This window comes from Melanotaenia boesemani, chromosome 7 (genome assembly GCF_017639745.1).
Source record: "Melanotaenia boesemani isolate fMelBoe1 chromosome 7, fMelBoe1.pri, whole genome shotgun sequence".
NCBI lineage: Eukaryota > Metazoa > Chordata > Actinopteri > Atheriniformes > Melanotaeniidae > Melanotaenia > Melanotaenia boesemani.
The window spans coordinates 13,641,756-13,657,557 of NC_055688.1; the positions used below are offsets into that span (position 1 = coordinate 13,641,756).

A 15,802-nucleotide genomic window follows, 5' to 3' on the forward strand; every position below is an offset into this window, starting at 1 on the left:
TAAAGTCACACTTTTTCTTTTGCTTGATCTGTGGATACAAAGCCCCCTGAGCTGGATGCTACTCTGTTTTACTCTTGTGGGATTTATTTATTTATTTCTCTGTAGGACCAGAGGGTTGCCCACAGGTAACTGAGTTTTGTAAAGCCAGCACCCATGTTTCAAGCTGTGTGTTGCAGCTGGAGATGAGTTCAGACAAGGTGTGACTTGTAAATTTGAAGTTTCTTGGTTGTCAAACATGAAGCAAGAAAATCAAGGCTATTTAAAAGAATAAAGTAAGCATTTATTGTCATAATTATAACTATTGTTGTTATTGTTTATTCTTATTATTATACTTTCAAACCTACAGTAAAATTTAAGTTATTGACAAAACAAGAAGATAAAAATACATTAAAGGATAAATCAGTACATTTCATAGAAATGTCAGTAACTGCCACCATGCTCCAGTCATATTAATCAGAGAACTGTTTACGATACCGCAGCTTTCCAAAGGGAAGAAACAAAAAATTCTTTACTGGTTTTCTCTCCATTGTTTTATTTAACGCAGTCTATGTGGACAAGATTTCCTTGATTTTAAATTTTATTATGCAGATTCGTTGCAGTAAATAATAAATCAAATGGAAAGCATTAAATGAGGAATACCACACAGATGCTACCCTTTTGGAGGCTAAAAGAAACTGTGTTGTGGTATTCCCTGAGGTTCCATTATGCTTTATAATTTCTGCCTCAGATCTGTTTTATAAGCCCTCCGGCTATTTTATTCTTTCTTTCTGCTTTTGTTTCATACTAGACAAGACCTTTTTCCACAAGCTATGTGAAATACATGTCATGCATGGGATCCAGGCTGGATTACTCCCACATCTCCATGGGAGAGTAATCACAACTGAAGGGGGAAAGCTTTATATCACGGTTTGTGTTTATGTGTCATGGTGTGTTTGTGTGTGTGTGAATGTGAAAATTTCACAGTGTTTGAGGTGCTGTTGTGAATTAAGTAGCTGTGCTCTCGTTTGTGTATTCTGTAGAGTTTGTGTCATTCATTGTGCCTGGTGAGTTTTCACAAGTCAGTGATTATGGTTGGTGGGTTACGTTTTTCTTTTCTAACCAACAGAACATGCTTTTTATTTAAAGCATTCTTCCTGGGCTAGTTGCAAATCTCCAAGCCATTAGATGGTGAAATGGTCTCCTGCTATGGTGTTTGTGTGCACGCCTGCTCGTCTTCCACAGCTCCATGGCAGACTGGATCCTTGCTGAGTGATTGACGACTGGTTTGGGAGCTTTATGATGGAGCTGTCAGAACTGTTGTGTCACATTCTCCTGGCAATGGCTCTCCTGACACACTCAGAAACGCATCAGAATGCAACTTCTCTCTCATCTTTTCTGAATCAAGTTTTCAATGGAAAAAACTTGCTGCCTGGCTTCTTTTTTCGTTTTTATAACTGTCTAAGCAAAGGCAATGACTGTTTGCAAGCAGGAGTTGAATATCTGCACTTGCACAGTGAAGGAGTGTGTAACTGAGGTGTTTCCAATTGGAAAAGTACACACTTTTCCTGTCAAGATTTCATGGAGTCATGGTGCAAGATGTTGATTTGTTTTGTGAGGGAGAAAAAAAAAAAAAACAAAAACATTTATTCAAGCAAAATAACGGCCTGTTTACAGAATCCACTGTTTCGCTTGAAGACATGGGGTAAATTTGCGGTTTCATGTTTTCTGTAGAAACCATCATTATCAGCTCATAAAGAGGTTTAATAGCAGAATTCCTCTTTTCACCTTCTGTGAAGCTAAAGCTATTTTTCTAACGGCACCAGATATGATTTGCATTAGGTCTGGATTTTCTCAGCAGTTGCAAACATACATCATTACACAAAATTTCTCAGCTGGAGTTTCATTCCATCATGTAATGCTCTTTTTGAGTCACGGCCCCCAAGATAACATAATTAATACTTCTAACCAGTAAATGAACTGTAAACATTTCAGTAATTATATTTTCTTTTAATTTTAGTGGTTTCATACATTCATACACAAAACACTTACTTTTAAAATAACTGCTCTTTGTAGCAAATAGTGCATATCCTAAACTAACAACAATTATCCCAATTCTCCTGATAATATCAGCTAAATTTGTTTTCAACTCAATTGTAAGCATTAAGTATAACTGTTGGTTATTTTAATACCTCCATCCAACAATTTAATTGCCTTTTTTTGTCTAATTAAACAGACTTGTACTACCAGCTTCTACATTTCAGATGTTTCTTTTCAACTTTTACAGAGTTAAATAATTCAGCGCCATGTATCAACCTATCAGAGACCATTTGAGACTAAAGCAGCTTTAACAGACATGTATAGACAAACCAAAGTGGTGCAGGACTGACTTTCACTCCCACATTCATGGCCTCAAAGAGAATTCACTGACATGAGCTTTTGTCAAATAATGAGCCTTAAACTGAGGAATGACCTTTATTGAGTTCTGTGGGCAACCAGCGGGATTTACAAGAAAATTGATGAAACTTTACTCTGCTTGCATCAGTTTTGGTTCTCCCTCCTGTCTTCCTTACCCGTCAGTGTTCGTCTGTAAATGACAGCAGTCACATTTTCAAGTAGATAAATCAACCCCTTTGAAATCCCTAAGTCTTTGCTACAAGCTACCACTGTTTAAACATTCAGTTGACATGATATTAAGCCAAAACACGCGAGAGAAAAAAGCATTAAATTATTTGTAGCGCACTAGCAAGCAGTCTGTGGTGATGATGGATGTTCTTTTTGACAGATATCTTCAGATTAGACAACACAGGCCTTAAACAGCAGTTAAAATACTCCCAGTAATGATCACATTTTAACCAGCAGTCACTATGAGTGCCCCTTTGACTATATACAATACACTATATTGCCAGAAGTATTGCCTCACCTGACTTGACTCTTGTATGAACTTGATAGGGAATCCCATTCTTAATCAAATGTGTTCAATATGATTTTTGCCCACCCTTTGCAGCTATAACAGCCTCAACTCTTCTGGGAAGACTTTCCACAAGGTTTAGGAGTGTGTTTATAGGAATTTTTGACCATTCTTCCAGAAGCGCATTTGTGAGGTCAGACACTGATTTTGTACAAGAAGACCTGGTTCTCAGCCTCCACTCAAATTCATCCAAAAGGTGTTCTGTCGGGTTGAGGTCAGAACGCTATGCAGGCCAATCAAGTTCATCACACCAAATTCTCTCATCCTTGTCTTTATGGACCTTGCTTTGTGAGCTTGTGCACAGTCATGTTGGAACAGGAAACGGCCATTCCTAAACTATTTCCACACATTAGGAACATAGAATTGTCCAAAATCTCTTGGTATGCTGAAGCATTTAGAGATCCTTTCACTAGAACTATGTGGCCAAGCCCAGATCCTTATAAACAACCCCAAACCATAATCCCCCCTCCACCAAACTTTACACTTGGCACAATGATTCTGAATCTAAACCTTATGCATTAATGATTTTCCATCAGTCATTTGTATGTTTTTTTTTCAACATTCCACAATGTAATGAAGAATTTCAACATGAAGATTTTATTCATCAAGATCTAAAATGTGTTTTAGTGTTCCCATAATTGTTTTGAGCAGTGCAAATCAACGATATAGAATTTAAATTAAAGAGACTCTCCAGATCTCTGAGTGATTACATCGGTGCAAATTTTAAAGCCTCAGACAACCGGAAATTCTGCCTTTTCCTTTTTGATGCAGACAATATTTTCTGTCATCAACAATGACTACTCATCCAGGACACCATCTGTTTGATTCGGTGCCCTCTTGGAAAGCACTACAGACCACTTAAAGCAGAACTAACAGGCCAAATCACTGCTTTTCCCACACAATCCACTTTGCAAATATGCAAGGTTGTTTCTTGTTATTCACTGTGTGACATGCCATTGCTTATGATAGCTTTTTCACTGAAAATTTGTATTTTTTTCAATTATATTTGAGATTTGGATGAACGGGTGCATTTATTTGTATTTTGTGGCACTTTGAGTAAAATTTTAGTTGTAGTTGCTTGTCTTTTTTTAAACAATATAACAATACAATAACATTAAAGCCAATCTAACTCTGAATCAGGCTGCATGAATTCAGCCCATTATCTAACTAGTAATGTGAAATTATAACAGCAAGGCAGTTTATCCTCCACAGGAGTACAAAGAGCAGTAATTATCATTATCATTTGCAGATAATTAATTAGTCAGCTGTTTGGCCTATAAAACAAAACAAAACTGAAAAATGTTTCTCAGAATTCAAGGTGAAGTGCTCACAATGTCTCTGTGAAATCAGCAGTCAAGAGTCATAGAAATCCAGCAGGTAATGGAGCATGGTTATTTTCTTTTTTTGCAAGTACAGATTGAGGTAAAATTATGAGAACAATAATGTTTGTATCGTGAATACCTTGTTTTTAAAGATAATTTTAACCAGCACATTTGTTATAAAGATTATTCACAATGAATGTACAAATCAATAGTAGATAAAAAGGTGCATAATAATTCCATTCACAGAAAAAGAGGTAAAGCACAGTCTTTATATGCTTAGATGAAGAATTGACACCCATTTAACATGCACCTTAACCATTTATTTTGGGGATATTAAATGAAACTTGTAAACACAAAAGTAAACTCAAAGAAGGTGTTGTGTTCCAGCAGTGTTGCTGCTGAGAGGCATCAACATAACAGCAGAGTCTGTGTGACTTTGATTGGTAAGTAAAATGAGTTAAGAACCCTTGTGGCCTCCTGTTGGACAGTGTGTTGGCAGTTAAGATGACGCCAGCTCCAAAGCCCCGGTGTGCTGTGATTACCAGATGGCCGTGGCAGCAATGTTCAGTTCTTTCACTCACCTTGCTGAGTAAAGCTTTCCCATAACCATGTGCCCAAAGGAAATGCTGTATAGCACGTCTGCTTCTGCCAGAGCTCTCACTTCCATCCTCCACTCATGCCTCTGAAGTCTGTTTCAGAAAAGAGAAAAATATTTGGGCTACTGAGGCTCAAAACAAGATAGTATGATTGAGAGATTTGATGTCCCTGCTTAAACCCCTGCCATGTTATTGTCCTTATGTTACACACATTGTTGCAGAATGAATCACACTGCCTTTCATGTGCTTCTGTAAACATTTTGTTGTTTCTGTCCAAGTCTCAGTCACCATTTCTTGTGGAGAAACTATACTTTTGAGGGTTTTTTGTGGTTGTTGTTTTTATCACAGTTCCGGTGTTGGGAGAATGAATCTTCCTCTGAAGGATTATTCAAATTTAGTCTTTTGATATTCTCAATGTTTTCTAGAGCAAGAATCGATCAAATTAGCCCCAGGGTGCAACACAAAACTTGTAGCATATTCTCAGCCAATGCATAAATGCATTTTATTAATCTATTTGTGTGGATTATTGATTTATGTTCATTTTTTATTCTTGGAAGTGCAATGTGTAGGAGAGTTATTTTTGTTTGTTTTGTTTCCTCGGGGTAGGGTGGACACTTGAAACTCCAGCATGACAGTGCTACATGGAGCATAAATGTGTACAGTCTCCTTTTGAAGCAGCTCCATGAAGAGAGCAGCACTTTGTGCCTTTTTCTGTTTTCACACATTTTTTCTCTGCCTCTGTCCTCTCATCTCCTTCCTGACAAAAGGTTACAGCAAATCAATGGCTACCAAGCCAAATCAATAGCATCAGAACAGAGGTTCTCTCCCTTATTTAAACATGTGATGTGTTTGACTTCATGCACCATATTAACCCCATTTTAAGATGTTCAGCAGTGCTGCAAATGTGCTCACACCTGTTGATAGTGCAAGCTAATGCAGAACCATGAGTTCAAGACTTAGTTTCTGATCTCATACCTCCAACCTTCAAATGATACTAATGTAAACAGCAATGAAGGTTTAAGCTGGTTTATGCCTTTCTAAATCTTCCCTATTTTATTGTCTCCCTCTAGTTCCTCCCGTCATCAGAGTTTACCCAGAGAGCCAAGCCAGGGAGCCAGGTGTCACTGCCAGCCTGCGTTGCCATGCAGAGGGAATCCCCAGTCCACAGTTGTCCTGGCTCAAGAATGGCATGGACATCAGAACCAAGCTGTCCAAACAGCTCACACTGCAAGGTAAATGACCAGACGTGATGTTGCTGCCTACTGCATGCACTTTTCTATGCTTGATTTCTTGTGATTCTGCTTGCCAAGATGCATGTGATGTGCATTTCTGCTGCTTTTATTCAACATGTTCAACAATAAATGAGTCCATTCTCAAAAGTCAGTTAATTTAATATTGAAGAAAATGTTACTTAGAGCACAACCAAACAATGTAATTAGCTAGTTTAAACTAATTCTTTTTAAAAACAGTCATAATTTTATGTAAATAATTTAGATTTATTTCGGACACACTCAGGGGTTTTTCTTAGACAATGCATAAATGCATATTATTAATCTAAATCAGTGGCTACAAACAGTAAAGATAAATAAGTTTCCTCTCAGGTTGTTCACAAAACCTATAAACCCAGCATGAGCCAGACATTTCCTTTGAACTGCAACCTACTTGAATTCTCCCAGAAACAAACCTTCCTCCCAACAAGTTACAGAACTGTTATGTAATGATGGCAGAAGATGGGAAGATGGGAGTCAGCTTTTTCTCTTTCAGAAAAACATACACTTTTTTTCTCTCTTTTCTCTCTGTTGTTTCTCACAGCTAATGGAAGTGAGGTGCACATTAGCAATGTGCACTTTGAAGATACCGGCGCTTACACCTGCATTGCCAAAAATGAGGCCGGCGTTGACGAGGATATCTCTTCGCTATTTGTAGAGGACTCAGCGCGCAAAACCTGTATGTATAAGTCATGATGCTGACTTTTTCTTTTGTTCAAGGCGAAATGGAAGCATACTAATGGAGCTCTTAATATTTCATCCTGTCAGTTCTTAATAGTTTATATCCTGATGATAGTGTCTGCCAGGGTGATGCTCTCCATCTCCTATAACTGTGCTTGGAAGCAGAAACAGTTGTTCTTGTGCCCTGCTAGCCACTCTGAGACCAATTTTACCTCCGATATTTCATCTGTGGCTGAATAGATGGAGGTTTAAACCAGTAATCATTTCCATTGGCTGTCTTCAAAATGCCTGCTTTCTTTCTTAAAAACAGCTCCTTAAGCCAATATGTGTTCACTTTTTTTTGTGCTGAACTCATTCATTGCTTTTTTGTCATTTGGATAACACATTGATGATCTCTCAGTACCATTATGCCATATTTCACATTAGTGATGCTTACAACCTGTACTTGGGGTTCAGACAGTATTATGGATTGATCATCTGTCAGTATCTAACTTTATAACATCATGTTTGTGTCACTAATGACCTTATTTATATTTGGAAGCTTTTCTTAACAAACAATCTCCCCTTCTGCTCTCCCCATGAGTAGAACTGCACACAATAATTAACTTTGACCTTCTCAGAAATGTCAGAATCTGTCTTTGGGATTTTACGCAGTTGTTAGTGTGTTGTATTTTCCTGTGGGTAATTAGGGTCCCCCAATGGTAACACACTCAATCTTTGTAGTCAGGTCATGCAGCCACATGTCCACTGTCCCAGACCAAACACATTTACATGTTCTCTACTGAATGAAGCTTCCTCCGTCACGCTTCAGAGGATCATGCCTGGTGAGGTCAGAAGTTGCCCCTATGCTTTGAAGCTTTTGAAGATCTACCACAGGCCAAAATGGTGCTTGGAGTAAGATATGGCAGACCCTTTTAGAAGGGAGCAACCCCACAGGGCAGATGTTCAAAGAGGTGTCAGTTGAAGGGCAGGCATAGTTGCACTAGCTATTTTATGAAATGAGAATAAACAAGATAGATGTTATTGTCTCCCATTAAAAAAAAGATCTGACAGAGTGCATGTTTGACCCAGTCAGGTTTTTCCTTTGAGATTCTTCCCTGAAGAAGTTAAGACAGCAAATGAAAACTGACTACTTTCCCTCAATTGGCTTCCTCAGAACTGGAGGCTAACGTGGCGAGTCAGTTCAGAATGCCTTCTACTCTTGGTGGCTAAACCGCAGTCTTCTGCTCATCCTGACATTTTGTTCAGAAGGAAACAATTTCAAATCTGTATTTTTATAGAATTTAGCAATGACTTTTAGTTAGTTTCCAATGACAGTTGCTATTGAATTAAATTATTAGCTTATTAGCCGTGACTGATACTATGGGAACAAATTACTGTCTTTAATCAAGAGCATAGTTCTTTTTTATTTAAGACTGTACTCCTTTCAAACTCTGCCCTCACTCAGTATTATCAGATGTTATGCTAAAGTCACTGCTGCCCTGTGGGTGCATTTGTTTTACTTCACAGCGTGCCTGTCAGACGATTAATTGGTTAAGTTAGTTCAACAGATCACAGGCCAACATCAATCCATAAACACCTATAAACATAAAAAATAAAAAAAAATAAATACATGAAGGTAAAGATGCAGAATTAAAGATAACTTGGCTGGATTTTCTTTGTATAAAAGAGAAATAAAGGTACATCTCTGATGTGCTGTCTTTCGTTTTTTGAGCTATAAAATCACATAAATAAACTGGTGTTTGGATGGATAGCTGTTGGTAGAAATAAATCTGTGGAAATGTTAGTCATAATGTGGTTTAAAAGTGACCAACTCACCCTTTAAAGCTGAGGGCAGATTTGTTGTGAGAACATCAGACGTACTGCTACCACAGAATCTGATTTTGGGTTAAGAAAGGCAAAAATAAGAATGTAATTGTAACAATCATAAAATGTCAAGTCAAACATGGTACGCACATCAGACACATCAAAGTCCTCCCATCTTCAAAGATGGTTGATCACATGTTAAAAATGATTCTTTATCAGCTCATTGTAATCCTGTTTGACAAATTAATCTTCATAGTTTCTTCTTTCTTCTCTTTTTTCTTGTTTTATGGAACACAAACTGTCATAATTGTCCAACTGTGTTGGATAAGATTGATGTTTTTACAGCTTGAGTTTTGATCACGCTTGACTTCATTTCTTTGGAGATCTGTTAGTTTCATGTCACTTTGAAATCTGGTATATATCAAAGACCTGATATTCAGGCTTCGTTTATGGCTGAATGGCATAGTCTGTGATATGGCCTCTTTAACTTTATTCCAGTGTATTTGTCATTAAAAACAAAGAATATCGGGATTTTAGCTCCACAATACATATCCTTTCAGTTCCACCAGCCATAGCTATGTAGGTCAGCACAGTTTTAGCCAGACATGAATTCACAGCGTGGGAACAGCGGGGTCTTCTTCACATGGAAATCACAAGAGGGATGAAATAACAAGGAGACTCAGAGAGGACTATCAGATTGTTCAGCTTTACAAGTGTAATTAGTTTAATGGCTACAAAAGGTCACGTTAAGTCAAATTTATCTTTAAGGTTTCTAAATAAAAGTTTGTTGCAGAGTACTTTACTAAACTTTCACACAGAAAGATGACTGCATTCTTACCCCGATGCAGTCATCACTCTTTAACAGGATGGTGTAGTTGTTTTCTTTGCTTGATGCAGTCCAATAATTTGACCTTTCTGATGCGGAGAAGCATATTTTTTCAAAGGGTGTGTCTCCGTCATGGTTGTTTAAGAAATAAGAAGCTACTTCCTGTCTTTGTTGGGTTTTAGAAACTTGTCCATGACAGTCCTTTTCTAAATTAGAGGTTCTTACCATTTAGCTTGGTTAAATCCAGGTATATTAGAGGGAAATAAATCATTTTATGAGTGGGAAGCAGAAAAGCTGACTTGCATTTGTTTATCATTAATAACTGCTGCGCAGCTGCTTATTCAAGTAAAACAAACACCAAAACTCATTAAGTCTGTGAGAAGGCAGGTTTAAGATTTGACCCTCATTTTCATAAGCATTATCTTGGTATTTGATAAGCCTCAGCAGATGGACAGATAGTCCTGTTTGGCTCACCTGTCAATTGGCGTACTGGTGATATTTTCAAGGAGAGTCACCAGCTGTTGTCCATGCCTCCACATTTATGGTTAGAGCCACTGCAAGAGTCGGAGCTCATGTTTATTGTTTCCATAGCAAACTTGGATCTGGCACAGAAAATGTCACTGTGCACTGCAGCTGGTTTTTCCTGGATATTTCAGTATTTAACCAACAGCCGTTATTGGAATATCTTTGATTTGCAGCAGGTTTGTTATGCTTTGTGCAGACTGAAGAGCTTAGAGGAGATGTTTGAAGTCTGCAGGAATCTTTGTGTAGCTGAGGTTGTTGTGTGTTTTACTTAGACAGCACACAATGTTTACACACATTCTGCTACTCTGTACTTATATGCTCTGTGGGGAGGCTGGAACTCAGTCACTGCTTTCACACAGATATTCTCATATTTTTGGAATGGTTATTATTTATTATAGTAAAGATTCCAACAATCGCTGGAATATAGATGTGTAGAACCATTTCTTTCTTTTTTAACTTGTCCTGTCCAGCATCGTAGAAAGCAAAATGATGGTTTGGCTGCTGTGTTGTGCCGAACAAATTTACTTTGCCAAGGGGAGCTTTATGGGTATAATGCTCCTCTTGAATATTTGTTGTTGTTGTTTTGGGTAAATGTAATGTACAACCATTTTTTTAGTGATATTGCACATTAGTAGAGCAGTTAGTAAAGAGACCGTTTTCATGTGTAGTCCTGCAGAAATCTCACAAGCATCCTAAACAATAACAGAGGAAAAGATAATATTCTTTATCAAAATCACAATATTCTTGAACTTTTTTTTTACTTTGTTTGTTGCAGGATAGCACTGTTTTCATTAATCTATCTTAATGTGCGTGCATTCTTGGTCAAGATAACCTGACCAAACATTCTATTCCATGTCAGACAGTTCTTAGTCTCTGCATTTCAAAGAAATAGAAAATTTTCCTGTATCATATAATTAAGGTCCTTTCTGTCTGGGGTAAAAGAATAATAATAAAAAAAAAAAAAAAAAACACTCTGCCACAATTTCTTAGTATTTTTATTATTTAAATAAGCCAGCTGTCAACCATCCTGTGCACTCTCTTTGTCTCATCCAGGAGGTCTTTAAACTTGTCTTACTGCCGCTCTTCCATCAGAGCCTCTCTGGCTGATGGCCTCTCACAGACCTTTATCTTGGTCAGTGTCACTACTACATGAAACCTGGCAGTGTCTTTCATCTTGCAAGACCTGAAACAGCAGGAAGAGTGGATGTGAGTTGACTGACATCACAGATCATCCACAGCTTCAGCCGGGTCCAGATAAGGAATCTCATCACGAGTGGTGTAAATAGAAGCAATGGCGAACATAACTATAATGTTATGTCCGTTCCTGTATTTCATTTCAGTAGCAAAAAGTTCTTCAGTTCCATAGTTCAGTTTCTGAAGATGTGTAAACATTTCTGTGTTGCTTAGTGTTTTCCCATTTTTTTTTTATTTTATTTTTTTAAGATCAGGAAATACATGTCAGTATCTCCAATGTGCAACTTTAAACATACCACACGGACCAGGTGTCATATGACAGCAGAGACTTTGCCAGTTGTAAAGATGTCTGTCTCATCAATGTGTGACAACAACTCTGTGAGCAAGCAGCCAAAGAGTAGCAAAAAATAAATAAATAAATAAATAAATCTGTAAGTCATAAATCATGTGCTACTTTTGCTGTTTTGCGGTCAAAAGTTTTATTCCACATCAAAAAACTCTGCTAATGAAAAGTTTTAAATTAATTATGAAGGTCCTGGTAGCTTCCATGAAGCTGGAGTATTTCTCTTCAACATAGTATTCTCATATGTTGGGATTCATTGCTTTCTTTCTTAGAAACAACATGAGGATCAAGAAAGAAGTTAATCATATACTATCTTGTGTTTTACTTATTTCTGGATCCTCACGGTGTTTCAAATGTGTATTGGGGGGCTACCCCTCGATTCTCCTGACTGATTATTGATGATGATTGATGTCCATTATCACTGGCCAATGGGTTCCTGAGATATTTACCTGTGTAACACATCTATCTTTACATCCGTAAAACTGCTCATGTTCACATTTTTTAACTTATACTGTTGCACAACTACTCATCAGACATGACTTTACTCATTCCTACATGAATTAGGCTGCTAACCTCTGGTTTTCACTGAAAGTAATGGGATTTTATTTTAGTTTTTTACTTTGCTCCAGGTTAATTTACTCTGACCCACTAACACATATCTTGATTCTGACACTTTGTAGTATTCTCACAGGTCTTGGTATCCACTTGAGAACAAGATTATATATGCTTGTAGTTGTGAAGATGTAGTTCTTTTTTTTAAGTCATCAAAAGAGGTGATGTAAAATTCTAGTCCAAGTTTTCTTATTTTAAAGCTGATTATTTTTTAAATAATCTATCAAAAATGCAACCTTCATTTTTTTTTTTCTGAAAAACACTTATTCTTTGCTCTTGACTTAAGCCTGGCACACACATAAGAATTAAAAGAGATTTTTTATCTGTTCGAGACCTCACACATGAAGATAAAAAATCAGGCATTTAACAGTTTTGATCGTACTGAGTCTGGTGTGCTCCGATAATCTCAGCACAGAACAAGACACACATATAAATGCAGTCCCGCAATCGATCTAGAATCTAGTCCTCCGAGCAAGAAATCTTGCGTGATTAAATGTGATCCAACAAAAATGAAGAAGACACATAGCAACCGGAAAAAACAAAGAACCATGGCAACAACAGGAAAACACAACACCAAGCATGGCAGAGGACATACATGATGAAGTAACGATGGGGGTCTTGCGACTAATATTAACTGAAAAATCTAGAACTGAATAAAACAAATACAAAAAACAACAGACTGGAGACAGCGTGATTATGGACTTTATATCCTTCCTTGCTCTCCAGTCAGCTCGATCGCTGATTGGCTACATTCTGTTCCATGTCACAGTCCACAAAGTAACAACTCAGGAGTCGTCGGCTTTCCACACGTGACATGTTTAATACTTCCGATCGTCAGCCACAACCTGTTTTGGAGCCAATTGTCGGGACGAATTCAGTCTTACACCTCAAACCAAATGATAATTTGATAGGAAAATATTATAAGACTCAAGATAATCAGGCGTTTGCCATCCTTGGTCAGGAAGGAGGAATATTGGGACAAAAACAGCCTGATAATCTTTATGTGTGTACCCAGCTTTAACGTGATCTAAACTCGAGACAAAATAAGAAATTCTTAAAGTTCACATATTGTACTTAAATGAGCAGTAGTAGACTTTAGAAAGGCCAGCGCTTACATCTCCACTTAGGTCATGGAAGGATTCATCTACCCATCAATAAATTTGCACATTTTCGGGAACAGCTCAGTAAAAAAAATCACTTTAAATTATCAGGTTTATATTTGTTTTTTCTGGAAACACAATTTTCATTCATTGCTGTCACTGCAGGAATCTGACCTAACCCTGCTGTATTAAGGAAATAAAAGCCTAAGGCATCACTGTGAACTACAAGCCTCCTCCCGAAATCAAGTCAAATGTGGATGCAACTGCACAAATATAATTTGATCAGTTGAATTATTTTACAAAACAGACAACAGAAGTTAGACCATTTCCATATAATGAACAACATAAAGTGCTATATACATTAAAAATGTGCCAATTTTCAAAGCTTCAGCTTTTGCCTTTAAGTTGCAGGATCAAGGACGCTTTGAACTACGAGCTCGGCAGTCTGATCCCACAGACGCTGAGACGCTGGTGGGCATGTAGTGGCAGCAGTCTGGCCTTGATCTAATGACACTGATTTGAAACAGACAGTTTCAAATGACACATGATGATTACACTTGGAGATGTTTTAGAAGTCTAACTTCCTGGAAAGTAATGGTCTATTTTTATGAAATCGCTGTTAGTGATCCGCTCTTGGCTTCTCATTCAAAGACTTCAGTAAGTGAGAGCAGTGAATAACGAACTATGCCAGCTGTCAAAGGACTGGATCAAGTATTAAGCAGGAGATGAAGAGAAATACATGATTTGATGAACAAAAGTTGAGTGATCTTCTCGAGATGACTTTGACACAGAAGAAGTTGAAGGTCAAAACCTTCTCTTCACAGGCACAGCACTGAACTGGTTTTCTTTCACGCTTTTCCAAGCACTTTGTTGTTTGGGAAAACCTGAGCAGTCACTATTCTGAAGTCTCTTTAACAGAGGCTATCACCAGCAGGCAGAGCGCCATCCATCTCTGACAGTCTGCTGCTAAACTGGCATAAATATCTGCCCCTCACAATGTGCCAATTATTTCTGCAGTGTCAGAGGATCTGCAAGGCTCAAAGCGAGCGTTTGTTGCTTTGGTCTCTCCGCCTCATTTCTCTACTTCATGTAGCACTTCACACCTTCATGTCAGGGACTAAGTTCTTTAACCGTGTCTTTATCTGCTGATCCTTTGCCCCCAGCAGCTGAAGAGACCTTGTAAACCACAAAAGAAACTTGTATGTTAGAAATATTGTGGTATTGTTTATATGATAAAATAGAGAGGAGATTTGTGTTTGTGCACAGTTGGCTGCAGTACCTGTTTATTATTATTACCTCCGTCAAGGCAGAGCTCATTTATTGGTGTTGGTTTTTCTGTCTGTTAGCAAGATTTAAAAAAGTTACCGACAGATTTTGATTACATTTTCGTGAAATCTTAGGAAGGGAATAAAAAACAGGTGATTAGATTTTGGGGGCTGATCCAGATTACCACCTTTTTTTTTTACTATGGGCAGATAGGGATAGTTTAGTCATTAGAGCTTTTAACTCAAACATTTTGCCCACCATCATTGGCCAAAATAAATAACAATGGCTTGGCAGAGGTCTGCACTCTGAGTGCTTCTAGAGCTTGGACATGTTTTTATGTTGCATTAGAGAAATGTTGATATTGTCTATTTTAATCTTTAACTGTGTCTCATTAGGACAAAAGATTGCACAGGAGAACACAGCAGCAGTGTTTTTGTTGTGCTCCCAAGTTTGTATTTTCTTTATTTAATTGTCCATTTGTAATCTTCTGTAACAATGATTAATAGTATCATTCTCTTTCCTTCTGTTCTTTAAGCTCCTTACTTCATAACTCACTGTTCAGGTTCATTAATTAATGTATGACCTTTAAATACTTCAGCAGGAACAAGCAGTAATGAAACTGTACTGAACTGAAAAAGTAACACAGTGGGACTCCAAAACATCTCCACTTAGTGCAGCGATATCATTTCTCATTTCCAATAGAGATCAAGTTGTTTGGAGAATTTTGCGAAGGCGTTTTCTCTAAATTTTATTTCTTTTCCCTCTTGTTTTCTGTCTTGTGTAAGCACATTCAGCTCTTATTTGTGTTGTTACACAGGTAGAATTTCACAATAACTGGTCATTTTCTTTGCCCTGATGCAGAGGGCTTTAAATCCATACTCTCCATCTATTATTAATATTAACAATAACACACCTGTTCTGACATTTACAACATTTATATTTACACCTTTACATTTCCTTCTCCTCACATTTCTGAGGAGTAAGCAGAAGTATAAATTTATATGTCCCTAGTCCATTTCTATAACACACAAATCAGATCTTGTAGATCAAATTAGAAGATATACAATAACCAACTTTCCCCAAAAAGAAACAACAAGCACAATGCAAAAAGAAGTACAAAGACACAATATTTCCAGCTTTAGACACTATCATTACCACCCCTGAATTAAACTGCTGTTCTGGAAGCTTATATTTATTAAATTTATGTGTTATGTACTTTACTTTAAACTGGTTTTGACTTTGCTTTGATTTATCCATTAAACTGTTCCATAATTTTACCCCTGATAAAAAATAGCATGTTTTTAAAGTCATCCTGC

The 15,802-nt window shown here is 37.4% G+C and overlaps 1 protein-coding gene across 2 annotated transcripts in view; it reads left to right on the forward strand.

Moving 5' to 3' along the window:
- fstl5 (follistatin-like 5) overlaps nt 1-15,802 on the forward strand; it is a 198,387-nt gene that overhangs the window by 160,694 nt on the left and 21,891 nt on the right. For both annotated transcript variants that reach the window (XM_041990335.1, XM_041990334.1), the window contains 2 exons: nt 5,936-6,097; nt 6,678-6,812. In XM_041990335.1, coding sequence (XP_041846269.1) covers nt 5,936-6,097; nt 6,678-6,812 — 297 coding nt within the window. The remainder of the gene's footprint in view (nt 1-5,935; nt 6,098-6,677; nt 6,813-15,802) is intronic.